The sequence below is a fragment of the Chroicocephalus ridibundus genome, chromosome 5 (assembly GCF_963924245.1).
Source record: "Chroicocephalus ridibundus chromosome 5, bChrRid1.1, whole genome shotgun sequence".
Lineage (NCBI taxonomy): Eukaryota > Metazoa > Chordata > Aves > Charadriiformes > Laridae > Chroicocephalus > Chroicocephalus ridibundus.
The window spans coordinates 58733013-58760301 of NC_086288.1; the positions used below are offsets into that span (position 1 = coordinate 58733013).

General features: G+C 43.9%; 1 protein-coding gene across 1 annotated transcript; it reads left to right on the top strand.

Annotated features, from left to right (window-relative positions):
- The first annotated feature begins 787 nt into the window (after positions 1-787).
- On the top strand, positions 788-26726 carry LOC134516344 (ADP-ribosyl cyclase/cyclic ADP-ribose hydrolase 1-like). Its single transcript, XM_063336433.1, has 8 exons — positions 788-1177; positions 16709-16838; positions 17493-17628; positions 18441-18523; positions 20270-20346; positions 21093-21185; positions 23020-23106; positions 25063-26726. The coding sequence occupies exons 1-8, from the start codon at positions 939-941 to the stop codon at positions 25142-25144; spliced, it is 927 nt and encodes a 308-aa protein (XP_063192503.1). The 5' UTR covers positions 788-938; the 3' UTR covers positions 25145-26726.
- Positions 26727-27289: the final 563 nt, after the last annotated feature.

Consider the following 27289-nt stretch of genomic DNA (forward strand, 5'->3'; position numbering starts at 1 on the left):
GGTCAGAGCACAGCATTTCCCAGGTCTTTCCGAACCGAGATGTGTCACAAATGCCTTTTTTTGCAGCCAAGCTGTCAAAGACAGGTAAGTAATTATTAACAATTTATTAATAATTTATAGTTAACATTATTCTGACATTGCATAGCTTATTTTGTTTAGATTTTGAGATTTGAGTCCGATTTTATGTTGACTTTTGGCTAGGGATCACCCTGTTTGGAGAGCACGATAAGGAACTAACTTCCCTCTTTTACAGAGAACACTTAATGCTTCGTTAGGTGATTTCACGCAGGCTCAGACACCCACAGTTTACACACTAAGAAATTCGTGCGACAGCTACTCCAAGCCTATCTGCCAGGGAGAGAAATAAAATACCCCATTGTGTGTTGATGACTTGAACGATATTTTGATGACTACTGCAAAGTTCACAATTGCATTTGGTAAAGTCGGATTCAACACCTATCATTTAAAAATAAATGAATTTAGAGAAAACAGAGTGGGATCATTTCAATTCAGCTTTTGCTGACACATTAGCCGGAGCATGTCGCTGCAATGGGATCGTTATCTGAACAAAGGCTTTAGGAGTTTTACAGGCAATTTCCTGAAATTCACTTTTGTGAGTTATCCCTGCTGCAACTTCGCAAAGTTGAACTCGGGGAGGTGACGGCAAAGCGAGGAGCAGAAGGGAGCCAGCAGCCAGGCTGTCACCTCCCTGCCTCGAGTCCCAAAAAGCCATTGTTTGGCTTTAAAAACGACTGGATTGGCCAGAGCCCGCTGGGAAGGGGGCGGTGGGAAGCTCCTACTCTGGACCAGCTGGACTGTGTGTGTCCCCCCCCCGGGGCGGAAGAGAGGAGGCGCAGGGTGACACGCTGGAAAGCTATTTATTTTCCCTTTTGCGCCGGGAGAGCAGCTGCTGCCGCTCCTCACCGCGTCCCCGCAGGATGCCGTTCCAGCAGGGCTCTGCCCGGACGCGGCAGCGCACCGTCCTTCTGGTGGGTATCGTGGTCCTGCTGGTCGCCCTCGTCCTTGCCGTCGTGCTGGCCTCTGTCCTGACTCACGGAAAGCAGGAGGTCAGCCCCAAAATGATGAAGTGGAAGGACAGAGGGACCACTAAGAATCTGCAAGAAGTCATCCTGGGAAGATGCTACAGCTACATCATGGCGCGGTACCCTGAGCTGGGGTGAGTAGCGGGCCCGGTGGTGCATCAGGTGTGTGAGGTGAACGGAAGGGAGCTTCCTCGCACCTCCACCCAGCCCTGTCCACCAGGTTTGCAATGGCAGAGAGAAATCAGGGGGGTAAGACCCCGCATTCTATAGCAAAATGTACAAATTCAGACAGCAACTGTCGGCACCCCAGCGGTGGCTTTTTAAAGAATCTACCTGCACAGCCAATATCAGTAGTACTAATCCTAGGTCAAAATGTAATCATAAATGGATTTTGCAACTTCCTTAAAGCCAGCTAAAATAAAAGCTGGATTCTAACAGGTCCAAGGACGTGAAGGTGAAGCATTTTGCTGTAAAGCTAATTTGCCAAAAATCCTGTAACGTGGGCCGCTGCATTCTTGTAACCGAAACTACACTGGAAGGGAGGAAAAGGAGACAATTCTGCACGGATTTATAGGACGGACAAAGATGTTAGAAAAGCATTGAGAAATATCTTGGGGCTATCCAAACCAGATGTTTTGAGCATGTGGGCAAGACTTTGCGATGAGCACAGACGGCTTGCAGGGAGGGGTACCGACGGCCCGCAGTGCCAGCACGGCAGTCCCAGGCAAAACCTTCCCCCAGTGGTGGTCCCTGCTCAGCCCATCGCAGCAGGTAGCACTGCAAGACCCCGAGCAGCCCACCGCTCCTCTGCTGCAGAAGACAGTTCCCTGGGCCCAGGTCTGCAATAGCGTATTAGGGCGGAGAATTGGTTTTCTGATCCCTGGCCCCATAGGGAAAAGCAGAGTACAATATAAGGAGCGTCCCCGTTCCCCCTGCGGGTACTGGGGACACCCAGCTCCTCAGGACAGGATCCAGGGCGGTGAGGATCTCTCCGCAGGGACCCATCCATCACTCCTGTGGCACAAGCCACCCTATTTTGTGTCCTCAGGAAGCCTCCGGCAGACATTTCCACCACCCCACGTGGCTGAGCACCATGGGGCTGCCCCGCACCTCAGTCAGGTGACAGAACCATCCCGGTCTTTGTCTTCAAAAAGACAATTGCCACCTCTCGTTCTCATGACATTGAGCTGATGTGAACAAAGCTGTACATAGTTTGCTTGCATTTGGGTTTCTCTCGGCCTCGGATGTTCGGTGCTGTATGAAAAAGCTGATTTGCGGCATTTGAAGGGAGATGAGCCTGTGGAAAATCATGGCCTGAGTGTGCTGAGAGTTAAGTTTATGCTTTACCTTGAACACCTAAGTGGGTTTAGTGAGGGGAAGGGGGATTCTCTTACAAATAAAATTTAAAAGCTCCTGAAGCTTTTGCAAAATCATGTACATGTTTCTAAAAGCGCGCATTAATTTATTAACGAAGTATACGCTCAATATTTAAATCTGACATTATTTTGAAGCCTCATAGCCTTTATTACTTATGCTTGTTTTGTTCAAATTGGGGTGCTAAAGAGGTAAAAACCACTTTTTTGTGTGAATATGTGTCCAGACAATTTCACATATGTTTTCATTCCCAACACAGTCTGAATCTACTCTGGGAATATTTTTTTTAAGCACTTCTTTCAAGGACGCTTTTTAAAAAATGACAAACCCCTGATTGTAAGTTTTCTAAAAGGTTGTTTTTACAAGGCATAACATTTTGTGCTGTTCTTAATCCAATAATGTTTAATAGCTTCATGGTTGTGAGCTCACTTTCTTTCAGATGAAATGACTTCTGTACGGTAGGACCCTTTAATGTTTTATTTTATTCAAGAAACAATGTGAAATTTATCCAAGGCAGAGCACGCCGAAAAAAGAAAAATATGCTCATTTCCCTGAAATGTTCAGGATGTTCCTGAACGGAGAATTAAGCTTAGGTGCTTTTCTGGGAATCCAACCTGAGATTCCTCGTTCCTGATGCTGCTGAGCTCGGTGGGGTTTGTCGTGTAACCAGCCGCTTCTGTCGCTGGCACTTTCTGACAATGAAGTGGGTGCCTGTAGGACACATCAGAGCTCCATATCTTTCATCCCGTGCTCTTTCATCATTAATGTAGGTCTTGGATCTTGTGTCGTATGAGGTCTTTGGTGCACTTAATCAAAGAAAAGGAGTAGGAACAGGGAACTGCAGAATCTCGGGCAGGCTCATGAGCTGAGAAAGCCGTGTCCTATACTTAGCTAGGACTTTTGCTGCTACTACTCCTACAGTGGGAACCTCGCTGCCTTGGTTAGAAATCTTCTCATATCCTCATGAATTTGTCCATAGACTGTTCTTGCCCTTTTAATCTTGGACTAACATGCGCATTTGTTTAAAAAGCTCCGCTTTTAGTAAGCTCGTGGACATTTCCTCAGATTTTTACTTTTTTGTGTTAGAGGCACTGAGTTCCATCTTTGACAACGTTTTGTTTTGTTTTTTGGTGTTTTTTTTTAGATAGCAATCTATTCACTGGAGGAATTAATGAGTGTGACTATTTACTACATTTTGGAGTGCCATGTTTCACATTGGAATAGCTGTCAGGATTTGGGAAAAAGCGGGATTGTTGACATATGAATATAGACTTTATAACGTTTCCAGGTATCACAGATGGATTTAACAGGGGCCACAAGTCTATAGCCCGCATTTAGCTCTGCTCTGGCAACTGTGTGCTATAAATCATGTGGGAAGGCCGCGGACGTGCTGATGTCCACCTTCACCATCACGGCTGCTTTAGCCCGAGCAGATACCTCTGTGTGCTCTGCCCCATCTTCCTGGAGCCTGTACACAGCCAGCACACTCTGGTCACGCTCCCGTCTCTCCTGATACGGACTGTGGGCTGAAGCCAAGCCCGGTCAGGCCACTGGAGAGAGACTTTTGCTGTCTGCAGTGGAGTTTTGTAAGCAGCTCATGCAAACTGATTTTATCCTGTTGGTTTGCTTATTCTCCAAAAGCATCAAAATGTTCAGGCGCTGTACGGAACTTGCTTGCTAAAGAACAATTCTCAGGTACCGTATACAGCAGCTGCTGGTAATAATTCTGTTTAGCTGCCTGTGAGCAATACAATCTGTGGTTTTATTTCTGCCACTGGCTGGATGACTCTTATCATTTGCACACATATAGTTTCCCAGTTAGTCTTCCTGCGTAGAGCTATTGTCGGGCCAAAGTTGAGGAGAAACAAGCAGGGAACACCAAATGCTGCAAATAATGTGTTTTCGATATTAGCCCCATTTTTAGGAAAAAATGTGGATGGTGTAGCATCAGGCTTTAGGGGTTTCATTCCCCGCACACATCAGTAGATACGCACATTAAAGAGCAGTATTTCTTTTCTCTTCCCTGGAAAATACTGGCTGCTGACAGAAGACAGAGCTAAAGCAACAGCTTGTCACAGCTCAATAGTCTTTTTTTTTTTTTTCCTTCCCCCCCCAACATTAACAAAAGCTGCAAGCTCTGCTTTCACTAGTCTTGCAAAAATACCGTACTCATCAACCGCGGCCGCTGGTATGTATTGTAGTTTTGTCTGAAAAAAGGTCAAAGGCAGTTTGGGCTGAAGGAAGGATTTGCCCTCAGATTACTTCGTCTCCTCTTTCCCAAGAATACGAACTCCCTCTTGTGGCTAACGAAATGCTCGCAAGTCTCATACTGCAGGTCCCCATGGCATGCAAGTTTAAGTTTAGGAGAGTTTATCCCTGGTGTAATCAGAGGAGGGCAGCGGGATGGGGTGCTCAGCAGGTCGTGCAGGTCCAGGTCTGTGCCAGCTCTTTCAGAAAAGCAACACTGGTCAAGAGCAGCTGTGGTGGCCCCATGACTTCCCCATCGCTCGGAGGATGTTGTTTACAATGGTTTTGCACCTTCATGCCCGCTGGTGGAGAACAGGTGGTAACAGATGTAGCATGAAACTGGTTGATGCTAAGTTGACTGGTCTAGTTTCCCTCTTCACCACGTTTGAACTGGCAGGCTGAGGTCAGATATGGTCAGCACTTTGTGACCTGGGGAAGGAGGGGAAAAGACACAGTATCTAAAAGGCCACGGTTACTGATCCCCAAAACACGAACATTGCTTTTTTTTTCAGTCATCTTACATTTGCAGCTCAAGAGATTTTTTTGTTCCCAAATAATGACTACTCTCCCCCCCTCAGATCTGCAGTCACTTCTCGGTCTCTGACTCACCCAACCTAAGCCAAGTTTGCAAGGACCTACTATTAAGAAATGGCTGAAGTAAAGCCAGCTTAGTTTCTGTCTAACCTCTGTCAGTGAGAGAGCACCACGGGCGCAGACGGGGAGCCACTTCAGTAAAGTACGTGACTCCCCAGGCCCAGCAATGGTCCTGGGTCTGACTAAGCAGTGAAAAAACCCAGTGATGAAGGTGCAAAATGTTGACCTTCAATAAATTTTTCATGCAGCGTTGTGTGGGCTTGCAACATAGATTTCCCGCTTAAATTCAATTGCACCAACTAATGTTGGTCTTAAGTTTAGTGGCAAATTCCTGTTACAAAGAATTTTGAAATCTGCAGTTCCATTAAATTCAGGAAAAGTTGGTGCATGTTCAGGAGAGCTTTGTCTTCTGACTTCGTGACCACAAATGCATTTTGTCTTTCCACTCCTTTGCAGCCTGTGGAGATGGAGACTTTTTTTTGTCAAAAAGAACATATGGAACATGATTCTGTGTGAGATACTATTACACGTGCAGCATAATTTCTTCCAGAAAGAAATCTGTGGTTTGTTATTGTATGCTTAGTTTTGCATTATGCCTTCATGCTTTGCTAGGCATTTTAAATTTAATTTCCTTGTATTTGTTCACTGATTATTAACACTATCACATCAAGCATAGCACTAAACAACAGCCATGATTTGATTCAGTGTCACAAAACCCTTAGCTTTATTTTATATAACCCTGACATTATACTGAAACTTAGCTGAAATTTGTGTTTTCGTGAGGAAAAAATGCCTCACATAAGAGAAACTTCTACTGAATCACAATCTTCTGAAGAGTATGGTGTTACTACCAAATCATAATGGAATTATAATGGAATTGTTACACCATCTCTTGTGGTTACAGAGCAAACAAATGGCTTTATTTGCACTACCTATCTGTGGAAAAAGTCATGGGGGCCAGGTGGACAAACTGAATATGAGCCACCAGTGTGCCCTTGCGGCCAAGGCCAATGGCATCTTGGGCTGCACAAGGAGGAGTGTGGGCAGCAGGTGGAGGGAGGTGATCCTTCCTCTCTACTCAACACTGGTGAGACACATTTGGAGTGCTGTGTCCAGTTCCAGGCTCCCCAGTACAAGGGAGTCATGGACGTACTTGGAACACATCCAGTGAAGGGCCACAAAAGTGACTGAAGTGTCTGACACATGGGGAGAGGCTGGGAGAGCTGAGACTGTCCAGCCTGGAGAAGAGGAGGCTCAGAGGAATCTTATCAGTGTGTATAAATACCTTCTTGGGGGAGTAAAGAAGAGCTTTTCTCAGTGGTATCCAGTTGCAGGACAAGAGGCAATGGGCACTGATTAAAATACAGGAAATTCCATTTAAACATAAGAGAAACCCACCTTTTTTAATATGAGGATGATCAAAGAGTGGAACAGGTTGCCCAGCAAGGTTGTTGTTGCTCCATCCTTGGAGATATACAAAACCCGACTGGACGTGGCCCTGAGCAACCTGCTCTGAGCCAGGGGCTGGACTAGATGATCTCCAGAGGTGTCTTCCTATTCTTCCATTTCCTAGAAAATGCTTGTATGCTTGCGAGAGGTCCGTTGGGTAACTGGGTAACTGGGTAACTAGGACAAATGGTGATGCAGAAACTTTTTGCCTTATCTGTACTGGCAATGGTGTTGGTATCTGTTCCTACCTTTGTTTGTCTTTTGGTATTTAGATGGGCACTGTGTCACTTGGGCATTTTAATAAGCAATGTGTGCTTATTAAAATGCCCGTTTGTTGCAGTGCTTCGGTGTACAATCTTAGTATTTCCCTCCCTATTTCACGTGCCAATGCACTGACTTTAATACCTTTAATACCTGTGTTAGCCTTTGATATAGGAAACATGCATGGTTCTGGTTTCCATTTCTTCTGCCCTTCAATATATGACAGAATCTTCTTTTACAATTGTTTCTAACTTGTATGTGAGTGACTTTGGCCATTCTTGTAATTTCTTGTTAATTAAGATAAAATCATTATAAACGTTAACAGTTGTTTGAGTCTTACTCAGAGGTACACTTCCACTGAATATGTGGTACTGAGCTTTAACAAGGAACTGGAATATAACATTTAGTAGTCACTAATAGTTATTAGCACTTTAGGATGAAGAGGCAGGGCTACTGCTTCTATAGTTCGTCCTTCAAATGAGTCCTCATGCTGTTTAAGGCAGGTTTCCATAACTATTCTGGGCTATAATATAGGGCTCCATTTGGGTTTTATTGTCACCTCTTTCTAGAGGCAGTTCATTAGAATGAAATAATATTCTCTTTAGCAAGAGGTAAGTTCATATGGCAGTGAGTAGCTATCATTTATTTGTTCTTGAGATAATTAATCACCAACACATTTATTTCGGTTCTTCTGGAGTATAAACATCAATGTTAGACTGTGAAAGGCCATCCAGATCTGCGCAAAGCTCATACTCAGTTCTGTGCAGAAAATTCACTCTCCCAGGCTGTAACTTCCCTGACAACAGCAACCCAAAGTCTGAGAATGTCTACAAATTCAAAGGGGAGATGTCAAAAGATGCATTATCTTTTCTCCATAGCCAACATCAATGTACTTCTGAGGTACAGAAATGCTGTTGAGATCTGAATTTATCTCTCGCTTTGGCAGCCATATGTGAACTTGTCTGTCTGTTGTCTATATTGAGTTATAATCACATAAAAATTGTTCTTAAATGACTATGTATTTCTCATATACTCAAACTTATTACATATACTCCAATTTCTTACATTTATGTAACAGCAGTTAGATATTTAATGGTTCTTACTGCAAGATTATCTGGGCTTTCAAATAATTTTTCACATTTGTGTTAGCCTACGCATACTGCATCACGATTACCCCAGCATCCTATATTAAAATCTCCTTGCAGTGAAAGCCTCCTTTGGTTTTAATCCCAGATACCAGAGAGAATATCATCCTGTCTGTACTGTCCTTTTACATGTTAATTGGAAGTATTTGTTGATGAAATATTGTTCAATGCAACTTTATGCAGCTATGCAGTCGTGCTCAGTCAGTTAGCTGCTTGTTCTTTGCTCTCTTGTTTATTGATTTTCTAGAATTGGCTATACCGAACCATGGCTGGTGGCTGTCTAAATTACAGTACCACTCTAGGACTGAGATTATTAAATGTTTGGAGGAGACAATCTAAGAGCTTGTTGTTGCCGAAAGGGAGAATCCTGTTCCCCCCCACCTCTCCTTGCTTCAGTTCTTGTGTAACATCGGTAGAGATGTCAGGGCTCAGAGGTGGCTCGCTGGTGGCATCGCTCAGCTGTCATTGCTAAGGTATGGTGAAAACTCGAGAACTGTTTAACACCCCAGAGCACCGTGGGGAAATATCACTTCACTTATCCACAGGGATAGGAGGAATAGATCCTTTTTCCCTCTAGGGTCTAATGAAAATATCCCTCAAGTGTCCAAGGGTAAAAACAGACGCAGTCTATTTGCCCAGGAGATGGCACCAAAACAAGGTGTTAGCAAGGAGCTCACTCACAGTCGTACTAAATCTCCAGTCTGTTCCCTTGTCCTTGTCCTGCTGACACCCGCCACCCTTGAAGCAGGGACTTCTCCTGATTTACTGCATTTATGCCACATCCCAGCACTTTTGGTTCTATAATGTACTGCAAATTCGTGTTATGGGGAAAAAAAAAAGCTGCAGCTGCATGAGGCCATTGGGTGTTTCCCTGCAGTAACATACTTTTATTTAGATCATTCTTCTGGAAGTGTTTTTCCAAGTTTAATATTAAAAATACAGGGATACTGAAAATACACTTTCTAATCAGGGGATAAGACGCCGGCTTAAATTTGTTTCCTCTATATCTGTTGAAGACATGGCTCTCATTTGGAAGCTCAAACTGTAGAGCAAGTGTGACCCTCTGTCAAAATGCAGCCCGGGTGAGACAGCTGCCCTTCGAGGGGCTGCGTCCCACTTACAGAGCGTCGCTGAAAACACCATCTGCTTCAGCAGCTTGGGTTTTCACCCAGGAAAGCTGAAATCCAGCCAGCAAAAAAATCTACTTACGTAGATGAACTCTTTAGTGGTTTACAGCTGCCACCTCTTGGCTCAACCCTTCCCGCAAGGCTTAGTGTTTTCCTGGAGCACCGATTCACAACTCACGTGAAATATTCCAGGAGCTATAAACCAAAGCCACAAGTTCAGCTGCCCTTACAGCCCTCTCATTCCTGAAAAAAGGTGAAGGACCGGTGTCACAAGGAGCTATCGTTTGTTCCAGGTCATTCCATGTACATGAACGTACACAGCCCTGAATTGCACCCAGGGGAAACCTCACCTTGTACTTCTTTTCCCAGATCTCCAGACTCCTCACCTCTGCATGGGGAATTTAATTGCTACAGGCAACCTTTCCAGAAGTCATCTTTCTCTGAGGCAGAGATCTCTGTCTCTATCAGTTCCTGTGATGCTTTCCTTACTGGCTTTTGAACTATTTAATTAACAGAGAGCAGTACTTACAAAAGCAAGCTGCCAAAAAAAATCAAGTATGTCAATCTCGTATTGAAAAAGAGTCAGTCACCATAAATGTTACAGTGGCAGACACTTTGCAATAATTAAGCTAAGTGGGTAGTGAGAGCCTAGTGCTCATTGAAGAAGTTGAGATTGACAGCTCTTCCGCGATTTTTTTCCTTCATCCTTTCACTTGGTAATTTTTTCCCTCTCTATTATCTTAATGCAAAAAGCAGCAGACAGTAGCCTCTTCAAATCTTCATCAATGACAGTATATTGGCTGACCTCTCTTAATTCACAGTGCTGTGATTTTTATCATGAAGATACCTGATGGGAGGTTTTAGGTGCTTGAGTAACAGGACCGAAGCTGCACGTACCCATTTTCTGACTCAATGGTCTGGAGATGGGTCGGGCCATCAGCCGGCATGAAGAACCGCACGCCTTGGGGGTTGACCTCAGCTGCAGCTCCTGAGAAGTCCCTTCTCCCGCGTGATGGCAGTGTTCTCCTTGGGTTCCTCTCCTCCCACCCTCTGCTCGTGTTGACTGCAGACAACTCCAACTCCAGCTGCCCGGGCTGGGCTTGGCAGCGGCTCCAGAAAAGCTGCTCCAAAGCAGCAGTGAGACGCCGCCTGGCTGGAAGAAGGGAAGGGGCAGCAGAAGGAAACCCAGAAATATTTAGGATGAAAAAGTAGCAAAAGGATCCGAGGTTGAAGAGGGCTTCCCCTCAGCACAGCCATAAATGTTATTGTTCATTACATAATTTTTTCACAACATAAAGGCATGTCTACTCATAAGTTCACATGAAAAAACAGATTGAATATGGATGTATAAATTGCACTACTGTTTACAGCCATCAGAGTTTAATTAAAAGCGGCAGATAAACTGATACCCAGGCAAAGATGGGTCAGTTAGATGCAGAGATGTTGCAACACCATTTAGATCCTTTATATGCATCCTCCTTCTGAGACTCAGGTCTTTTACAGGTGAAGAGAATGCCTTAGACTCCCAGCAGAGTTTGAATTGGCCTTATGCCTTTAAGGAGCTTTGTTATAACCACAAACTTCTCACTGACTTTTAAAGGCCAGCTATCCGAGTGCGTAGGTGCATATCTGCATTACCGTTTTGGCTAACGGTGGTAGCAAATGAGAAGGATTTTCTTATATAAATTGCACCTGCTGGTGAGGTTGGATCCCTGCAAAGGCCGCTTACATAGAGGGCTCTGAGGACTGTTTCCAGCTCTAACTTCAGAGTCCCACCACAGAGCCACAATTAAAATCTCAGTGTGGCATTGTCATGTTTTAGAAAGAAAACTCGAGGCCTTGGAAAAGCCCGTGTCTCAGCAGGAAAGTCTCTCTGCCTGGTAGAGTGGTTTGAACAAGATGGGCAGAGTTGACTGAGCTCTCCAGAAGGAAGCCTGGAAATCCTTTTTGCTTGCAAAGTTAAAATGGGTGCCATACTTGAAGCACCTCTCAAATTTCTGAGTCAAAAACTAGAGGCACCACAACCCAAGGAATTGCTGCGCTTCTTAAGACGTTTTTAGCATCCAACATGGTGAACTGAAAGCAATTGTTCATGGTATAACTGAAATCAGCAGGGATGAAGCTTATCTTTGATATTACACCAATTAGGTCGATTTCAACTGGGGATGAATTTGTTCTGTCATGACCAGTTAATGAAAAAAAATAAAATTACAAAGTAAAGTAAAGAAAAGAAACATCTATATTAGTAGTGATTTCCCAGGTAGCTCAATGCCATCGCATTCCTTTAAGTGAAAGGATACTCCTTCAAGGTTAGCCAGACCAGCGTACTAAATAGGCAAGAGATAATGATGCAGAAGCTGTCCATTTTTCTAATATGCACATTAAAATTTGGCTGCTGGGATAGCTGCTAATGGAAATATTCTTGGCCCCAGCTTCCGGTTGATGAATTAATGTGATATTCATAAAAAAGGTAAATGGATAGAAATACTCAAAATCATTGGCAAATGCAACTTCTACCCAAATGTAAGGACAAATGCAGGATGTGCTTTGCAGTGTATATAACATTCGGATTTAATAAGGAAGTATAGTTTTAATGGTTGTTTGCATCCCAGCCTTTATTCGATGCTATACCGTATGCAGGATATAGTCTCTGTCTCCGGAAGGTCATAAGGCGAGTTCTGCAATCCTTGCTTTCCAGAGAAAGGGTGGCAGGTTCAGTTCCGGTGTTTACAGCAGGTTTCATGGTGTTCCTTCTAGTCTGTTAGTTACTAACAGCGTTTCCCAAACTCTATTCATCAAAAAACAAGGTTTGAGGGACGTGGGTCTTTTTAGCCTGGAGAAGAGAAGACTGAGAGGGGATCTCATCAAGGCCTATAAATATCTAAAGGGCGGGTGTCAAGAGGATGGGGCCAGACTCTTTTCAGTGGCGCCCAGCAACAAGACAAGGGGCAAAGGGGACAATCTGGAACACAAGAAATCCTGTCTCAACATAAGGAAAAACTTCTTTACTTTGAGGGTGACAGAGCACTGGAACAGGCTGCCCAGGGAGGCTGTGGAATCTCCTTCTTAAAAACCCACCTGGACACGATCCTGCCCAACCTGCTCTATTGGCGGGGGGGTTGGACTAGATGCTCTCCAAAGGCCCCTTCCATCCCCTGCCATTCTGTTATTCTGTGATTCTGTGGCTTATGTATCTGAATTAGATGAATTTAACTAACTGGTAGACTGGGGATCTCTTTCTCTTCCTCCCTTCTGTAAACAAGCAAAGAAAACAAAGTAAGTCCATTCTGTGACTGAGAACTTCCCAATGAGAAATTTGTAGCATCCTGAAGAGGACAGTTTGTTTCTCAGTCATTTTTTGGCAAGGCATATGTGCTTCTTTCAACCTGAAACTGTTCTTGCTCGAATTTTTAACATACCAAGTGCCAGCAAACTTTTCATATAGTTTTCAGGAGGCCCAGAGCTACAGTGGGTCTCTGCCATTACTTCAGCTCAGTATGAGCTAAATGCTGCACACCAAACAAACACTTTCTTGCTGTGCTGGAAAAACAGGCAAGTGAAATTTTATTAATAGTGTCTACCTCAACAGTGAGGCTGCAAAGAGCGGCAGATCTTCCTGGAGCTGTGATTAACAAGTCCTGAAGTTTTCTCACTGCTTGTTTTTTTCTATATCAACCAAACTCACAGTTGTATGTGACTGGTAATCTCTTTGAGATGTGAGGCAAAAACCTGTATTTCATATCAGAGAAATAGCTTTCCAATGGCACAGCAGTGAACCGTTTTTATTCAGTTGTAAAAATATACATGTTGATAGGTGAGGATAGCGAAAATGAAATATTGTTCAGCTTTTGTATGTATTTTTTTACATTGAAGGTCTGTATTAGGATTTCTAAAACAATGCTGAAATTGCCTAGTTTCTATAAAAGCCCATCTTCATGCCTGATGATTCTTCCATGTGGTACAGCTGAAAGTACCACACCGATTACCAGCTGTGGAAGAGCTTCCCCCATTTGAAGGCTAAGCCCTACCACTTCTATGGCATTAAACATATAGTTCTGCTCAGCTCTGCCAGGACTGTGGATAAATATTCTTCTCTCAGATAGAAGTGACATCCATGCACATCATCAAGTGCTGAGCTTGATGTCTTGAAATGCTTTGAATTCGTGACTCAGCAAGCTCTCTTGGCAGGATCGTGAATCACCTGGATGGTCGTTGCTTCGTCCTTCTAGTGGCCATGACTTGAGTCCAGCAGCAGAAATGCTTTGTACTGTGTCTATCGCTTACCTCTCTGCTTTGGGAATAAAAACTGAGGTTTTCTTATGATTCCTTGAAAAATGTTTTTTCTTCTGAGAGCAAGTTTAAACACTTTGCAATATGAAAGGATAAATGACCAGGTAACCTGGGGGTGTTAACACTGTTATATATTACAGATTTCAGGAGTAGCTTAAAAAAATAAAAAAATAAAAAAAAGAAGAGTCCTGCTAGGTGGACAAATCATTTTACAGATTAGAAACTGTGAGCCATACAAACATCTTTGAGAGGTACCGGTGCTTACAGCCAAGCCCTACAAATTCCCTTTATGATACCATTGACTGCACAAAGCAATGGGGACAGCTGCCTATTCTGTAATGTCCCCCCTTACAGAGTGGGAGTCCTCTCTCCTGGATGATTCAGTGTGCCCATGTTGTAATCCTGTGTCACAGCGAGATGTATTCACAACTTCCCATCCCCTAAATGAAGTACTGAAGTTGGGAGGTTGGGAGGAGTTGGGAGGAGTAACCCACAGAGGTGTCTGTGGGTTACTTACACAGTTTGCAGCCACAGGGAAGCTCCTCCAGGAGCTTCCAAGTTAAATTCTCCTAAGTGAAATATGTGAATACCCCCTGACATGATAGTGCAACAGCAAAGCAATGACTGTGCTCCCTAGAGCATCTGCAGTTTGGCTTCTTATTTCTACTGTGAGTGTAACTGGAAGTGCATTTAGATCTCTGGATAAAAGGCAATAGTTCAGTAAAAAAGTCATCATTGTTATTAGTCTTTACTTACCGGGAGGTAAATTTCGTTCATATGAACAAGAGGTGTGGTCCCTAACACAGCTGCGGCTGCCCCTGTAGCAGCCTGGCATGGTAAGGAATGAAATTCGGCACGTGGCCAGAACTGCCCCGGTTGGCCATAGAGCTGGAAACTCTCCAGCTTGACCTATCCTGCCCCTGCCCCCAGGCTCTGTCTGCATTTCAGACAGCACTGTACAGTGGCAACACTCGAGCTGGTTTTAAATCATCAAGGTCAGGCTGCGGGATATCTGCATCCAGATAGAGTTCTGCAGTGTAACGCACTTGGCTGCCCCAAGAATGAGAGGTGAGGACATCTCTGCCACAGACCCTTCACAGGGGAGGACTGGAGGAAGCTGGGGCGTGGAAACCTGCTGTAGTAACCACCTTGGTGGTATGACATCCCCATAACCAACATCATATATAATGCTAAGTTAGATTTGTTTCTACATAAATAAAGGCAGATGGGAAGGAAGCCCAGGGACATCTCGCTGTGGATTGCCTGGTCCTTCCTGGTATGATGCTGGCCCAAGCCCCTGTAGTGTGTCTGATGGAGGCATTCCCTATGGTACGTAGCGCTGCCAGGTGCTCTCACTTTCTTCTGGACACAGATAAACAGGAGTCTGGCCTTCTCTTTGTGTGATGTTTATTTTCTGTAAGGCTTAGGAGTGTCCAGACAGTGAGGAAATGGCCAGGAGCTGACAAGTGGTTCTGGGTCCCAGAGATTAGACGTGGCCCATGTAACACAAACAGGTCAACTCGCTGCGTTCCAGTTTGCCCCTCTGATGCTCAAATGGGCACTCAGTAGAAATCGTGATCCAGTTCAGTAGTAGGAATGAGATCACACAACTGTAGGGAAGATTTACTTGAAAATGTTTGGAAATCTTCAACGATTTACTACTGTTTTCTTCATCCCTGTAGGACTGTTTTTAAGACTAATCAAATTCCACATCCTTCATGTTAACCGAGTACCAGCTGGTAACAAAGCCTGCAGTGGTGTGTCTGTCACGATACTAATTGATCAGTGCTATTTTTATAGTGCTTTGAAGGCATTAGGTTCTTCAGACAAGACAGAGTCCATTCTTCAAAGGGCTTTTAGTGGGAACACACTGGGACATGACTGCAAACAGTGAAGAAAGAATGGATGCGTCAAAGACAGTCGGAATAGCTCCATTCAGACATGCAGACAGGAGGATAATGCAGTCAGCGTTTTAGATTTACATAAAAACAAGGAAGAGAAGGATGCAAAATTACCGTCACTGCTGTAATGAGAGGGGCAGGTTTTCCACGTGGGCTCGAAACTACGGGAGTGTGAAGAGGAAGGGAAATGCACCCATGGGTGACAGCCTTGAAAACACATACTAGACAGGCAATAATTTTGAATTATCTTAATGCAGAGTTTTAATTCATTACCTCAGGTACAAGAAAGCAAATGTTCTGAGCCGTCCCAAGCCTTATTATATGCTGCAGCTTCTGGTAGGGAGCGTGGCACCGCTTCAGGAGAGAGATACGAGTGCTTGCCCGCACTGTGCAACAGATTTCCCCTTGGTAGTGGGAAAGGAGCCCTGCTTCTGGCAGCAGAGAGGTGCTTCATTTCCTAGGCTGACAAAGCAGCATCTTAAGAAACAAGTGTAGGCTGAGGCCATAGGGTTATGGCGTGGCATGAAGCAGTTCCCCCCACGTAAATTTAGTGTAATTCTTCTGACTCTCGGCAGTGAGAGCAAAAGGGCCAGAGCGTGTAATGCAGTGGAGGATCAGGAGACTGAAAAAAACCAAGCACCTGGTTTGGATCTCGGTTATATGTGTGCAAATCGGCTGTGGCTCCAGCAAAGTCAATAGCTGCGAATTAGTGCATGAGTGAAAGTAATACCAGGTCCAAAACTGCCAGACGTCTGCTTTTGTTTTAGATTATAGATATTATTTCTGTAGGGTTGAATGCTCTGCGGGGAGACACCTGGGCATATTTTTGGCTCACTGTACCTGAGGTGGCAGTATCTTTCAGCTATATTTTTAAAATGTGCAAGTTATATGCTGCCACATTTGCTTCTCATTATTTGGTATGAATCAAGAAATTTGAAATCAAGAAAGCAAGAAATTTGATCTTCTGGTTATGTGATACCAGCACAGCTCTTTTTAAGGGACAAAAATATAGAAGGCATTCAGATATTGCAATTATCAGTAATTTAAAATGCAAGAGGAAGAGAGCAAAATGTTTTAGAACTGCTTATTCCCCAGTTTATACTCAATTTGCTGAAGATAACTCTGCATTTTGTAATGGGTAATGTATTTCGGTGCCTGAGCAGAGTCAGAACTCCTTTAAAATCGGATCCATAGTGGTTTACCGTAACAGAAGGAGATCCTTTCACAGTCATAAATACTCATAAATACTAACTAACTATGTTTTAATCTTTCGGCAGAGATAAGGATTGCCTAAAAATATGGGAGTCGTTAAAACATGCATTTGTTTACAAGAACCCCTGTAATATTACGTCAGAAGATTATCAGCCTTTACTGGAGTTAGCGAGTCACCCTATCCCCTGTAACAAGGTAAGGGTACAACACGTGGTGGGCTGCGTAAGGAGGAGTGTTGTGGGACGACGCATCTGTGCAGCGCTCTGAGTGACGCATCTTGTCCGTTGCGACTGTGAGCGGCTGTAGGTCAACGAGGATGATATTTTGCTCTCGTGCTACTGCAAAAATGTTAGCACCATTGGACCCCAGTGGCCCTGTTCATTCCCTGTCGCTGGAAGTCATCCCTGCGTAAGGTCTGCCTCAAACCTGAGTACCAGGGTTGTGCTGGTGAAGTGATGGAGATGTCCCTCTTCCATGAGCATACGGCGCTCTGTGAGGAGCACACTGCCATGCTGTTAGAGGCACCGTGTTTCCAAAAACCTGCTCTTCTACGTGCAGTTCAAAAGCACACAACAAATTAGGCATACATCCTAGGAGAACTAGTCAAAACCTTTCTTTCAAAATGCTGAAGACATCCATTTCCACAAAAAATAACCACTCAAAAAGAAGTTGGAAATGGGAACGTGGGCTGCAGAAATAAGAGCTGACCCACTAGTGTGAACTTGCAGCATTTCAATAAAAACTAAAATTCCCTCTTTATCATAAAAAAATTTTGCTTTTCTCCAAGAAAATATCCTAATGAGCTCTGGTATAAGTATCACTTATTAGACATTGTACCTTATTTCACAGTCACTGTTTTGGAGCAAGACAAATGACCTCGCTCATCGTTACACAAAATCCAATCAAAATTTCCTTACCTTGGAGGACACCTTGTTGGGTTATATGGCTGATAGGGTTTCATGGTGTGGAGACCCCTCTGCCCCAGGTAATAAGTCCTACTTTTTGCAAAACAAATCAGAACACTGGAATTCCAGATTAGTCTTTTCTCTTGTATATCTAGACCTAAACATAGTCATTTTCACATATTCTTTTCTTTAAGTTTAAAACCTTAACCACATTTCTGCCCCATGTTATGGAAGAATGAAAATAATACTTAGTCCTCAGGTTAATTAAGAAACCACAGCTTTTTGGCTGCTATTAAAACAACCGATTGCTTCTTGGACTAATGGTCATATTTAGCCCCCTCTATCAAGATTACTGGGTTCCTTCCTGTGACTTTTGCAGGACAAACTGCAAAATAAGAATGCCATTCAAGAAGGTCCTGGCAATAGGCCAGTTGAAGTGGCGGGGGCAGTATGTAGGTACCCTGGGGTTATCGATGCCCACAGGACTCCTGGGTTGGTGATTAAAGCTAGCAACCTCAAAAATGAGCTGGAATTACTGAAAATGTTGGGCAAAGTTTAGTTTTTCGATGCAATTGGACAGCATTGTCAAGAGCCAACCCGTTTCTCACATTTAGGACTGCATGTTTTCCCTTCTTAGTTTTCTGAGAATTATTTGCATACAGGGCCTGCAGCTGCCTCCCTGAACCGTGTGTCAGCGAACAGGAAGACCTTTGAACACATGCAGATTTGTTTCCCTCTCTTAGAGCCCTTTCCTTTCCTTGCTTTGGCAGGGGGCAAATCTTTTTGCCATCATTAATCATCTCTGAAAGCTATATTAACTTTGCAACAATACTCACTGTAACTAGCTATTATTAGCTATTATTAGCTATTCTATAAACGTATTTCTTCTCAGGAATCAACTACGAATCTTGTCCAAAACGAAGTGAATGTGAGAGCAACCCTAGCTCTGTATTCTGGAAAATGGCATCCAAGATGGTAAGATCTAGAATAAATCTCTCCGAATCTGAGAATGTTGAAAGGCACTAAGTTCCTGACACTGCCAAAAGTGTGAATTTGCAGATCGGACTTGGAATAGCAAAAGTTCACATGAGCTTTAGCCTTAGACGTTAAAAATTGTGGGCCTGGAAATTTATATTTGTACAACATTTAATGTCATTGTAGTTTGGGCGTTCTTATTTGTGGACGGAGACTGTGTGCCAGTGTCTAGAACAACACTTGGCAGGCAGCTGGAGCTTTGCAGATGGTATTTACAGTAATAATAATCACCACCTTAATTAAATCACAGGGCTGAAATTGCTAAAATAAAATACATTTTAGCGTGTGGATGTTGAGAGCAGTGCCTAAATTGGCACAGAAATTTTTCCAAGCAGCTGGGAATCCCCTTGCACCTCCCCAACATAACTCTGAAGAGCACGTCCTCCCACAATGGTATCTGGCAAGGTTCCTACGATGCGCCCACCCCTACGGACATGTCAGCTCCCATCACATGAAAGAGACCTTGCTAGTCCGACTCAAGCCGTTAGCCTGGCTTTGTTGAATCAGCACTTTACAGAAAAAACATGCCAGAAAAAACCCCTGCTCTCCTGTATCAGTTCAATTTTACCTGTCTCTCAGGACTTCACCCTTGATATGAGTGTTAGTAGATGACTGCCCGGGTGGAAAACAAGCATTCGTATATGCTTCAGCCCTCATGTACGTAAGAAAAAGTCTACTCGCTGTCACAAAAAAAATTGTTTTGTGGGTAAAATATTGTACATAAGTTTTCCAAGCTCAAAACAATTTCGATGTTTTTATTAATCCCCTCAGTTCCAGAGACTGGGGGGAATAAACCACCGTATAGAGTCAGGGTGGCTCAACTGCAGGCTTTCTAGTCCTGACAAATTTAAAATCTACTAAAACTCTTACTTATTGCATTAGAAAGTTGCACATAATGAAACCGTCCTGCAACTTCAAAGCTCTCTAGAGCTGAGTTTGAGCCACATTTTTTAGAGGTAAGAGGACTTCAAGATCTGTTAAGTACAGTCACTTGTGGTAAGCTTTTCAAAAATTCTTTGTCTTACCAATGGATTATATAACTAGAGTGGGTACTTTATGTAGTGACCTTAGCAGTCTTTAAATATTTGGACGTGAGTTTTAAAGAATAAAAGAGCAGTGGTTACATGGTCCAGCAATTTAAAAATCAAATCAAACAAAACTCAGTGATGAGTTTTACTAAAACCACTGAGGAGAAAAATCCCAAGCCGCAAAAGAACACAGAGGGTGAGTCACAAGGTAACGAATACACGATGGTTTGTGTGTCCTTAAATTTGGGGTACCTCTGTTCTGGCTCGTCCTCCCCACCTGAGTTAAAGCAGTCTGAGGGTTATTCCCAGTTACTGAGGGAGGGAAGAGCCCCATCAGGGAGCTGCAGCTGCTGGGGCTCTGGGAAGTTGCTATGAAAAGTGAAAACAGCAGTGACAGCAGAGTTGCTACACCAATCCCGTCAACCTCAGACTGCCAGTTTATAGCTGACTAATGCAGCTTGGTGACAGTTTTGCCACAGCCTTTAGAGGCTTTTTTTTTTTTTGTACTTACACCTTTTGTTAAGATATTGGCCAGCTCCTCTACTTGTATAAGTCAGTTCTGATGACATCGAAGAAGTTACAGTAATTTCTACTAGCCCTGAGTCCGACGTGGCACTGCATGTAGTGTGGGAGCGTAACACCCGTTTGTTTTGTTCAGTTTGCAGAAGCAGCATGTGGTGTGGTTCAAGTGATGCTCAACGGATCGATAGAAGCTGGAGCTTTCAGAAGCAGCAGGTATTTACTCAGCACGCTACCACCCATGTTTCTGTGGGGCCTGCACGCTGGTGAACATGTCTCTGCCAGCGCATCCCAGCGCAGAATGGATTTTGGTAAACTCATATAGAAATCTAAACCATTGGCTGTTGAAGAGATGATTCACTTAACATTCACTTAACTCCTTCTATACTGTGACTGTAATTGAAATCCTTCTGAGGGTGTGTGGGTGGGGTATCCAGTGTGCTCTGACTGCACAAAGTAACTTTATTATTACAGTTTATTTATGCACCGTACATGAATGACACATTTCTAATTGTTGATGGAGCTGACGAGATGGATTTTCCCCCCTCCAGACTGTGCTTCCTTGGGTTACCTGGTTGGAAGTGCAGTCTTGAATAATATTGAAAGATGAAGAATATGCTGGTCGGGAGGACAGCTACGTTCATTTCCCTTGTACCAAACCAAACCAAACCAAACCAGTAGCCAATAAACCAAACAGGAGAAAAAGCACTAAATATGGAAAAACTTCGTCTTGTTCCAGTCTGCAGACAGTTTCAAAAGCTCTTGTGAAAGTGAAATAAGAATGGGGAGAAAATCTTTTACTGCAAGGTAATTAAATAGTCTGTGAGAATCCATTGGCAAGATAGCGTTCTTTCACAGAGAACAGTAACAGCACTAATAAGTACTAGTATTTGGGAACATACTCTGTACATCTTACATAGAAAATTAAGAATGTTTTGCTTTTTCATGTCCCGTCCCTACAGCATTTTTGGAAGTATTGAGATCTTTAACCTAAATCCAGATAAAGTCTCTGCAGTACGCATTTGGCTTATGCATGACATCGGGGGACCTCAAAGGTAAGTCACACTGGTACGAAACGATGAGTGGTGTGTAGAAGGCAGAGGGCGCAGCTCAGTTTTGACGAGTGACTGTCTCACAATGACACTGTGTTAAACTTGCTCTATGTTCACTCTGCTAGCTGCTTACTTTATTGGAAAGAATAACATTTTTACTGTTGTTTCCTTTGGTATTTTTTGTAGGTACTGCTCAATAGTTATAGCTAAGACTCAATGACATTTTCCTTGCTTTCAAGGGGTCGCATGACCTTTAAACTCCTCCCAACCCCACTGAGCTCTACAAGCCCTTATCATGGGTGCAGCGCTGAAGTCACAGAGCAGGCTATGTGTGCAAGGGTGAAGAGCTGGAAAATATGCTTTTCCACGGCAATAGAAGGCCTCAGCCTTTCTGAGTGACCTTTTCCGTCCCAATCAGATTCTTTTGCAAACCTATCACATTTCAAGCACAGAGTTCTGGCTCAGGAAGGAGGCCGTGATGATGCAGTGCAACTCAGGAGTGAGCGTGGAACCAGCAGAGACCCTTGCTCAGACAGCCTCTCTGTCTGACACAGTGCCAGCTCCAGTGTTCCAACCCCTCCTCTAGCCCTGACACCCAGAAGTGTCTCTTTGCTACACAGAGACAGCTCACAGGCACACATCTACCCTGTGGTCAGCATGTCAGACAAATTCTTATGGACCATAACATAGAAGTTTGCTGAAGAAAAGGACATTGGGCAATCTGTACATAAGTTCCTCCCCAAACATGGCAAATATCGCCCCAGATCAGGGGATCCTTTCTCCCATGATTTCCCAACATCAGAAAAGCCATCGTGTTCCTCCACAACAGCTTCAACAACCTGGTGCCCTGCCAGCCCTCCTGACACATCCTTCTCCTGTGCCAAGTTCACAGCAGTTTCCTTTTTATATTCTACTTCCTAATGTGTGTTCTTTTTATCTTCTGATTTGTACCCCATGTTGGATCACTGATAACATCTGGTAAGTCTTCTGAACAAGGAAGAGCTGGCTCTGCTTCCCACTAATGCCATATGTTGGGAACTGGATTTGCCCTAATGTGTGTCCCATACTCTGAACCAGGAGATAATTTTTATCCCAAAGTAACAAGTCTTTTGCAGTGTCTCTGTTTGTGTCTCTGAGATTTGTCAGTCTGCTCACTATAGCTTTGGGGCCCCTTGGGCTATTTCAGGCAAATTAAGCATAGAGATAAAGATCTCAAAGGTATGACATTGCTACATGCTTCATTAAACTATTGGCTGGATGGAAAAGAAATGTACAAGTTAGGGCTCCTACCAACAGAAAAGCAGTTGAAACAGCCCCTTGTCAAACCAGAGTAGCAGCAGCCACAGACTGAGTCAAACAGGTAGGAGATGCTCACGTCCTGCTTCCTCCCGTGTTTTCTACCTGCTTCCTATCATTTGTCCTACCTGGGACTTAGCTGCTGGTTTTTGTGGTTGGCCCTTTCTCATCACACAGAGGACTTGATCACTTTGTCCTTCCACAGATTTTAATGAGCCTTATATCGTGCTCCTGTGGATGGAGACCACCAGTGGCTCTGGAGCAGTTCTAGAGCACATAGAATGGAACTGAGTTAATTCCCACAGATACTTTCCTGCAGAGTTCTTGTGCAAGATACACAGTTGAACATCACACAGTTTCTACCAGCAGAGGCCCAACGGTAGCCAAAACTCCACAAACCCAATGGACTTTATGGCACATTAGCAAACAAGCTTTTAAAAGATCTTACTACCTGAAATAAGGCAAAGTGACATAGTGAGGAATTTAGCTGAGCTGCTTCTACACACAAGGAACACAAGTAACAAAAGACTTTTCTTTCCAGTGAATCCTGCTCAGGTCATTCCATAAAGAGGTTAAAAAGCATTTTAGAGGAGCGAAACTTTACGATCACCTGTGAAGACAATTACAGGTAATTACCTGCTTCTATTGGTGTCAACTTGCTAACATAAAACTAATATCACATCTCCCTCTTGATTTAATATGGGTTTCCTGGTTTAGAGCAGACTAGAGCAGATTCCCTTCTTACTGCCACCACATCCCTTCGATGTGGCTGTGTGCTTCTCAGGGGCTTCCACTTGTGCTGCAGACCTCGTGTTGGCTGGCTCTGGGGCTTGCTCTCTGCCCGGCCTTCCAGGAGGTCACCTCCATTGCACGTGTTCAGTTGCCTTCAGGGAAGGAGGAATCCAGCCTCTCTCAGCAGATTTTCATCTGATGGATTTTACCTACAATAATCACAGTCAATAGGCAGCTCCCCTCCCTGCTGCACGCAGATAACACAGTATGGCAAGGATGGTCCTTACTTCCTTCACTATAGTTTGAACTTACTTTCTGTCCAGCTGCTTTGTCAGAGAGTGAGGCAGGAGACATGGTAAGTATTGTGAATTACTATAATTCCCCATTGTCAGGAGATAAAAACAAGAGTCCGGGAAACAGAAGAGCCCAAGTTCCAACTTGCCTGAAATCTCTATCTGCCTGCTGAGGAGATAACAAGAGCCTGAGACCCACTATCCCTCTGTGTGGGTTCAGACACTTTCACACAGAGCAAAAGTGTTCCTTAGTGACATTAAAAAAGCAACAAGAGTTCAATATTACTCATAGCTTATCTGTCAGGAACAGCTTTTCAGAGTTAAGGACTCATACTGGGTTAAGAGCATTTCCATAGTAAACATTTCTATAAACTACTGAGTTTATGACATTAGTTTTAAATAAGGAAAGGCTGGATTGCAAAGGAGACAAGTGCCTTATCTGTTGCTAGGATTTTAATCTTGAAGGCAGAGCAATATATTCCTGTTTAGATATTGCTAAAAATGATTAATGGGTATTCTGCACGTTATGAAAAAATTAACACTGGTGTGGTGCATAAATCTGTCAAAGGGTGATGCTCATGTACTTGCTTTCTCTTTGGGCAACTGCAGCCTTTAACCAATACTGCCAGGACCTGAAAGTAAGTACAAACTGTTTCAGCCTATGGTGAAATAAGCTAAGGGGCCGGAGAGGAAGGGGGAATACGTAGTAGCTTAAATCCCTCGTGGCTCAGCACAAGGAGAAACCTGTAAGGCATCACAAAGGGTTGCTGACACGCTCGTTGCTGTGGCTCACAACTCGCTTCTTAAGATAGATGCCAAGCAGGGCCTTCTGTCAGAGCTCAACTAACACATCAACTGCGTAGAGCAACACGGACAGTTAATTTTACTATTTTATATACAGAGCAATAATAAAATAAGCAATTTCCATGTGCAGTAAAACTCTTCAGGATAGGCCGTATAAGTGAGCTCCACCCCCCTGAAGTCCTTGCAGACAGAACTGTGTGGGTCCCTACCAGCTGAGCATCTGGCTTTTCGTGCCATGTAACAATTGACGCTGAGCATTTCCTCTTGCTTTTGTCAGGGTCAGTAGTGTCTTCCAGAAGTAAATGAAAAATTTCATTCACTGGGTATACTTCTAGCAAAAAATCTGATCATATCTGACATCGTTAGCAACAGCTTTACGTTGCAGCAGGAGGGGTTGCCCCCGGGTGGGCAAGAGAGTGAGCTCCAGCACGGCAGCAGCTCTGTAGCCAGTGCAAGAGATCTTACGTCTTTTTCACAATTAGTTTTGTTATCACAGCGTAGCTGACATGCTGTGAGTTCACATCCTACTTTATTTCATACTCACCTGCTCTTGTCATGAACCCCTATAAACAACAAAGTTATCTTTCTGCAGGAAGATAATAAAAAAAAAATCCTAAGAAAAGACATCCACTTGATAAGCACAGGTGTAACATGCACTTTGACTTTCACGTTGCATTTAGTAACTGTGGAGTTTTATTCCGTTGTACTTGCAAAGCCATTACTGAATATTTGTTTGGTTTTGTGCCTTATCACAGACCAGTTCAGCTCCTTCAGTGTGTGCATAACCCTGACCACGCGGACTGCAGGCCCTGCACCAACACCACGGCAACTCCATGAAACGCAGTGCTCCGCACTATTGAAGACTTTCATTACTTGCGTGTAAAGCTGGAAAAGATGTGGCTACGTAGCTTAGAGTGACAAATAGTCGCATGGTGTGTACAGAGTCCATAACCAGAAACCCTTGCTGTGACACTAGCAGCCAAGGAGCAGGAGATGGTGTTTTAGGTGTGAGAACTGTACACACACCCCCCTTCAAACATACCATTCCAGAGGGACCCGGGAGCATGTTCAGTGGTTGAAGGCAGACGCTTTGCCCTGGTGTCCCTCCTGTACAGCTCCCCTTGTGTCCAGAGGGTCAGGGCAGGGATTCCCTGGGCCTGCACCGAGAAGAAAGGGACTTTGCAGCAGAGGCAGAGCTTGCTTGGATCAGGGATCACCTTCCTCCCCGCTGGAAGGCTGGATGGGGAATGAGCAGAGCGTGCTACGCTCTTCTTGCATCCCAGTGTGGCATCCCCCAGAGGGGAACATTGCAGAGTGGCACATGGTATAAATCATGTTTCTCCCAGGACTGTGGCACCTCTGAGCAGGTAAAGCAAGAGATGGAAGAGGCAGAGCAGGTGTTACCTTTTAATGGGCATCACAGTTAGTGGCTGGTGGGGAAATGGCTGAGCTGAGCCAAGAAAAGACCAGGAACCGCTCAGAGGGTTGCCAGCATCTGTATGGACGTGTCAAGTGTGTAGCTGGGGAGGTAGAATAGCAAGATGGACTCACACACCCCCATTAAAATCCTACTGGAAACACCACTGCAGTTCAGATTACATTTAATTCTTAATATAGAAATAAGTGTAAGCCTTCCAACTTTCATAAAAGGTCCCTCAGGCCACAACTTGGCCATTCACTGGAATAGAGACAAACGTCAAAAGGTTGCCACAGTAAGGAGTCTCTCTTGACCTCCATTTCTGAGGTGAAAGGTGATGCCTTTACACGTTTGTAATTCACAAGCATGGACATGCCGTAGTACACAGAAGCAGCAGGTTTCACTGATTTCCTTTGATTTCCATTTTGCCAGTCTCATATGCATATTCAAGTGCAGTGTTTATAACAAAATAAAGATCTGAGGCCGCTTGTGGCCTCCGCTGTAGTTGCCTTTGTGCAGTGCCACTGACACCAGGAGAGCAGAGCTGGTTTTGCCGCAGATATACTCCTAGGTGTTGCAGTGCCAGCGTTATCAGCAAGTGCCAATTCATTAGGCAGACCAAGGTTTCCATGGCCCCACAGGCAGAAGGTTACAATGCTGTAGGTTTTAGTAGTGACTACCCGGAGTACGAAGCATCCTTATGGAACTACACAAGCTGGTGTAATTTCAAGCATCTCCAGATGAACCTTTGCTCTGTAACGCAGAGGCCTGCACTGAGCGTAGCTGGACCACACCCAGGACCTCACCCATAATGTTTACATTAAGTGAAACGTGTTTTTATTTGCACTTTGTTCTGTAAGTACCTAGCAGACACACGCCAATAATTTCAAATAGGTTATTTCTGACTATATGTCAAGGATATGTCTTCATGCTCGCTTTTGTACCTCTTCTTTTGTAATATAAAATGTTGGCTGTAAAATCGAGAGCTATAATAAAATTGCTGATGGCAAATGTTGTTAATTCAGTTTCACATTCTACTTAACCTCAGACCGAACATGAAAATAAGCCTCTTCCTAAAAATAACTCAGAAATTAATTCAATGTATGAAACTCCACGTATACCGACCCAGGAAAGCAGAGAAAGGTCACAGCGCCTGTTCTCCTTGGGCTGTATTCTTCCTACCTCACTCTCCATCTTGTACAGAGAAGTCATCGTCTTCGTAGGTGGCTGGAAGTGAAACATCCTGTCTTTATCTTGAACACAGTCATGCAGATATGTATGTTGTTCTCAGACATATTAGTTAAGAAAGATCACGGTTCTTATCAGTAGTGACATAGTAAAATGTTAAGAAGCAAATCTGTGTTTTTGAAAGCTGAGGTGCGCTCTTAATACAGGTGACGCTGCTGGAGTAAAGGACAGCTTTGTAACACAGGCGGTTGGCATGAACAGTGTCCCAGCAAAAAGCCTTTATTTTAAAGGTGTGTAAAAGTGACACACCTTTACAGGGAAACTTGGCAATAAACACAATTAACATTAGGGAAATTACTGGTTTCATTCTGGCTGGT

Excerpts from the sequence above, each read along its gene's own strand:
- LOC134516344 (XM_063336433.1), top strand. The coding sequence starts at position 939 with ATGCCGTTCCAGCAGGGCTCTGCCCGGACGCGGCAGCGCACCGTCCTT. Across the intron at positions 17,629-18,440 it reads TGGAGACCCCTCTGCCCCAG|GAATCAACTACGAATCTTGT; the intron begins GTAATAAGTCCT and ends ATTTCTTCTCAG. Across the intron at positions 18,524-20,269 it reads GGAAAATGGCATCCAAGATG|TTTGCAGAAGCAGCATGTGG; the intron begins GTAAGATCTAGA and ends TGTTTTGTTCAG.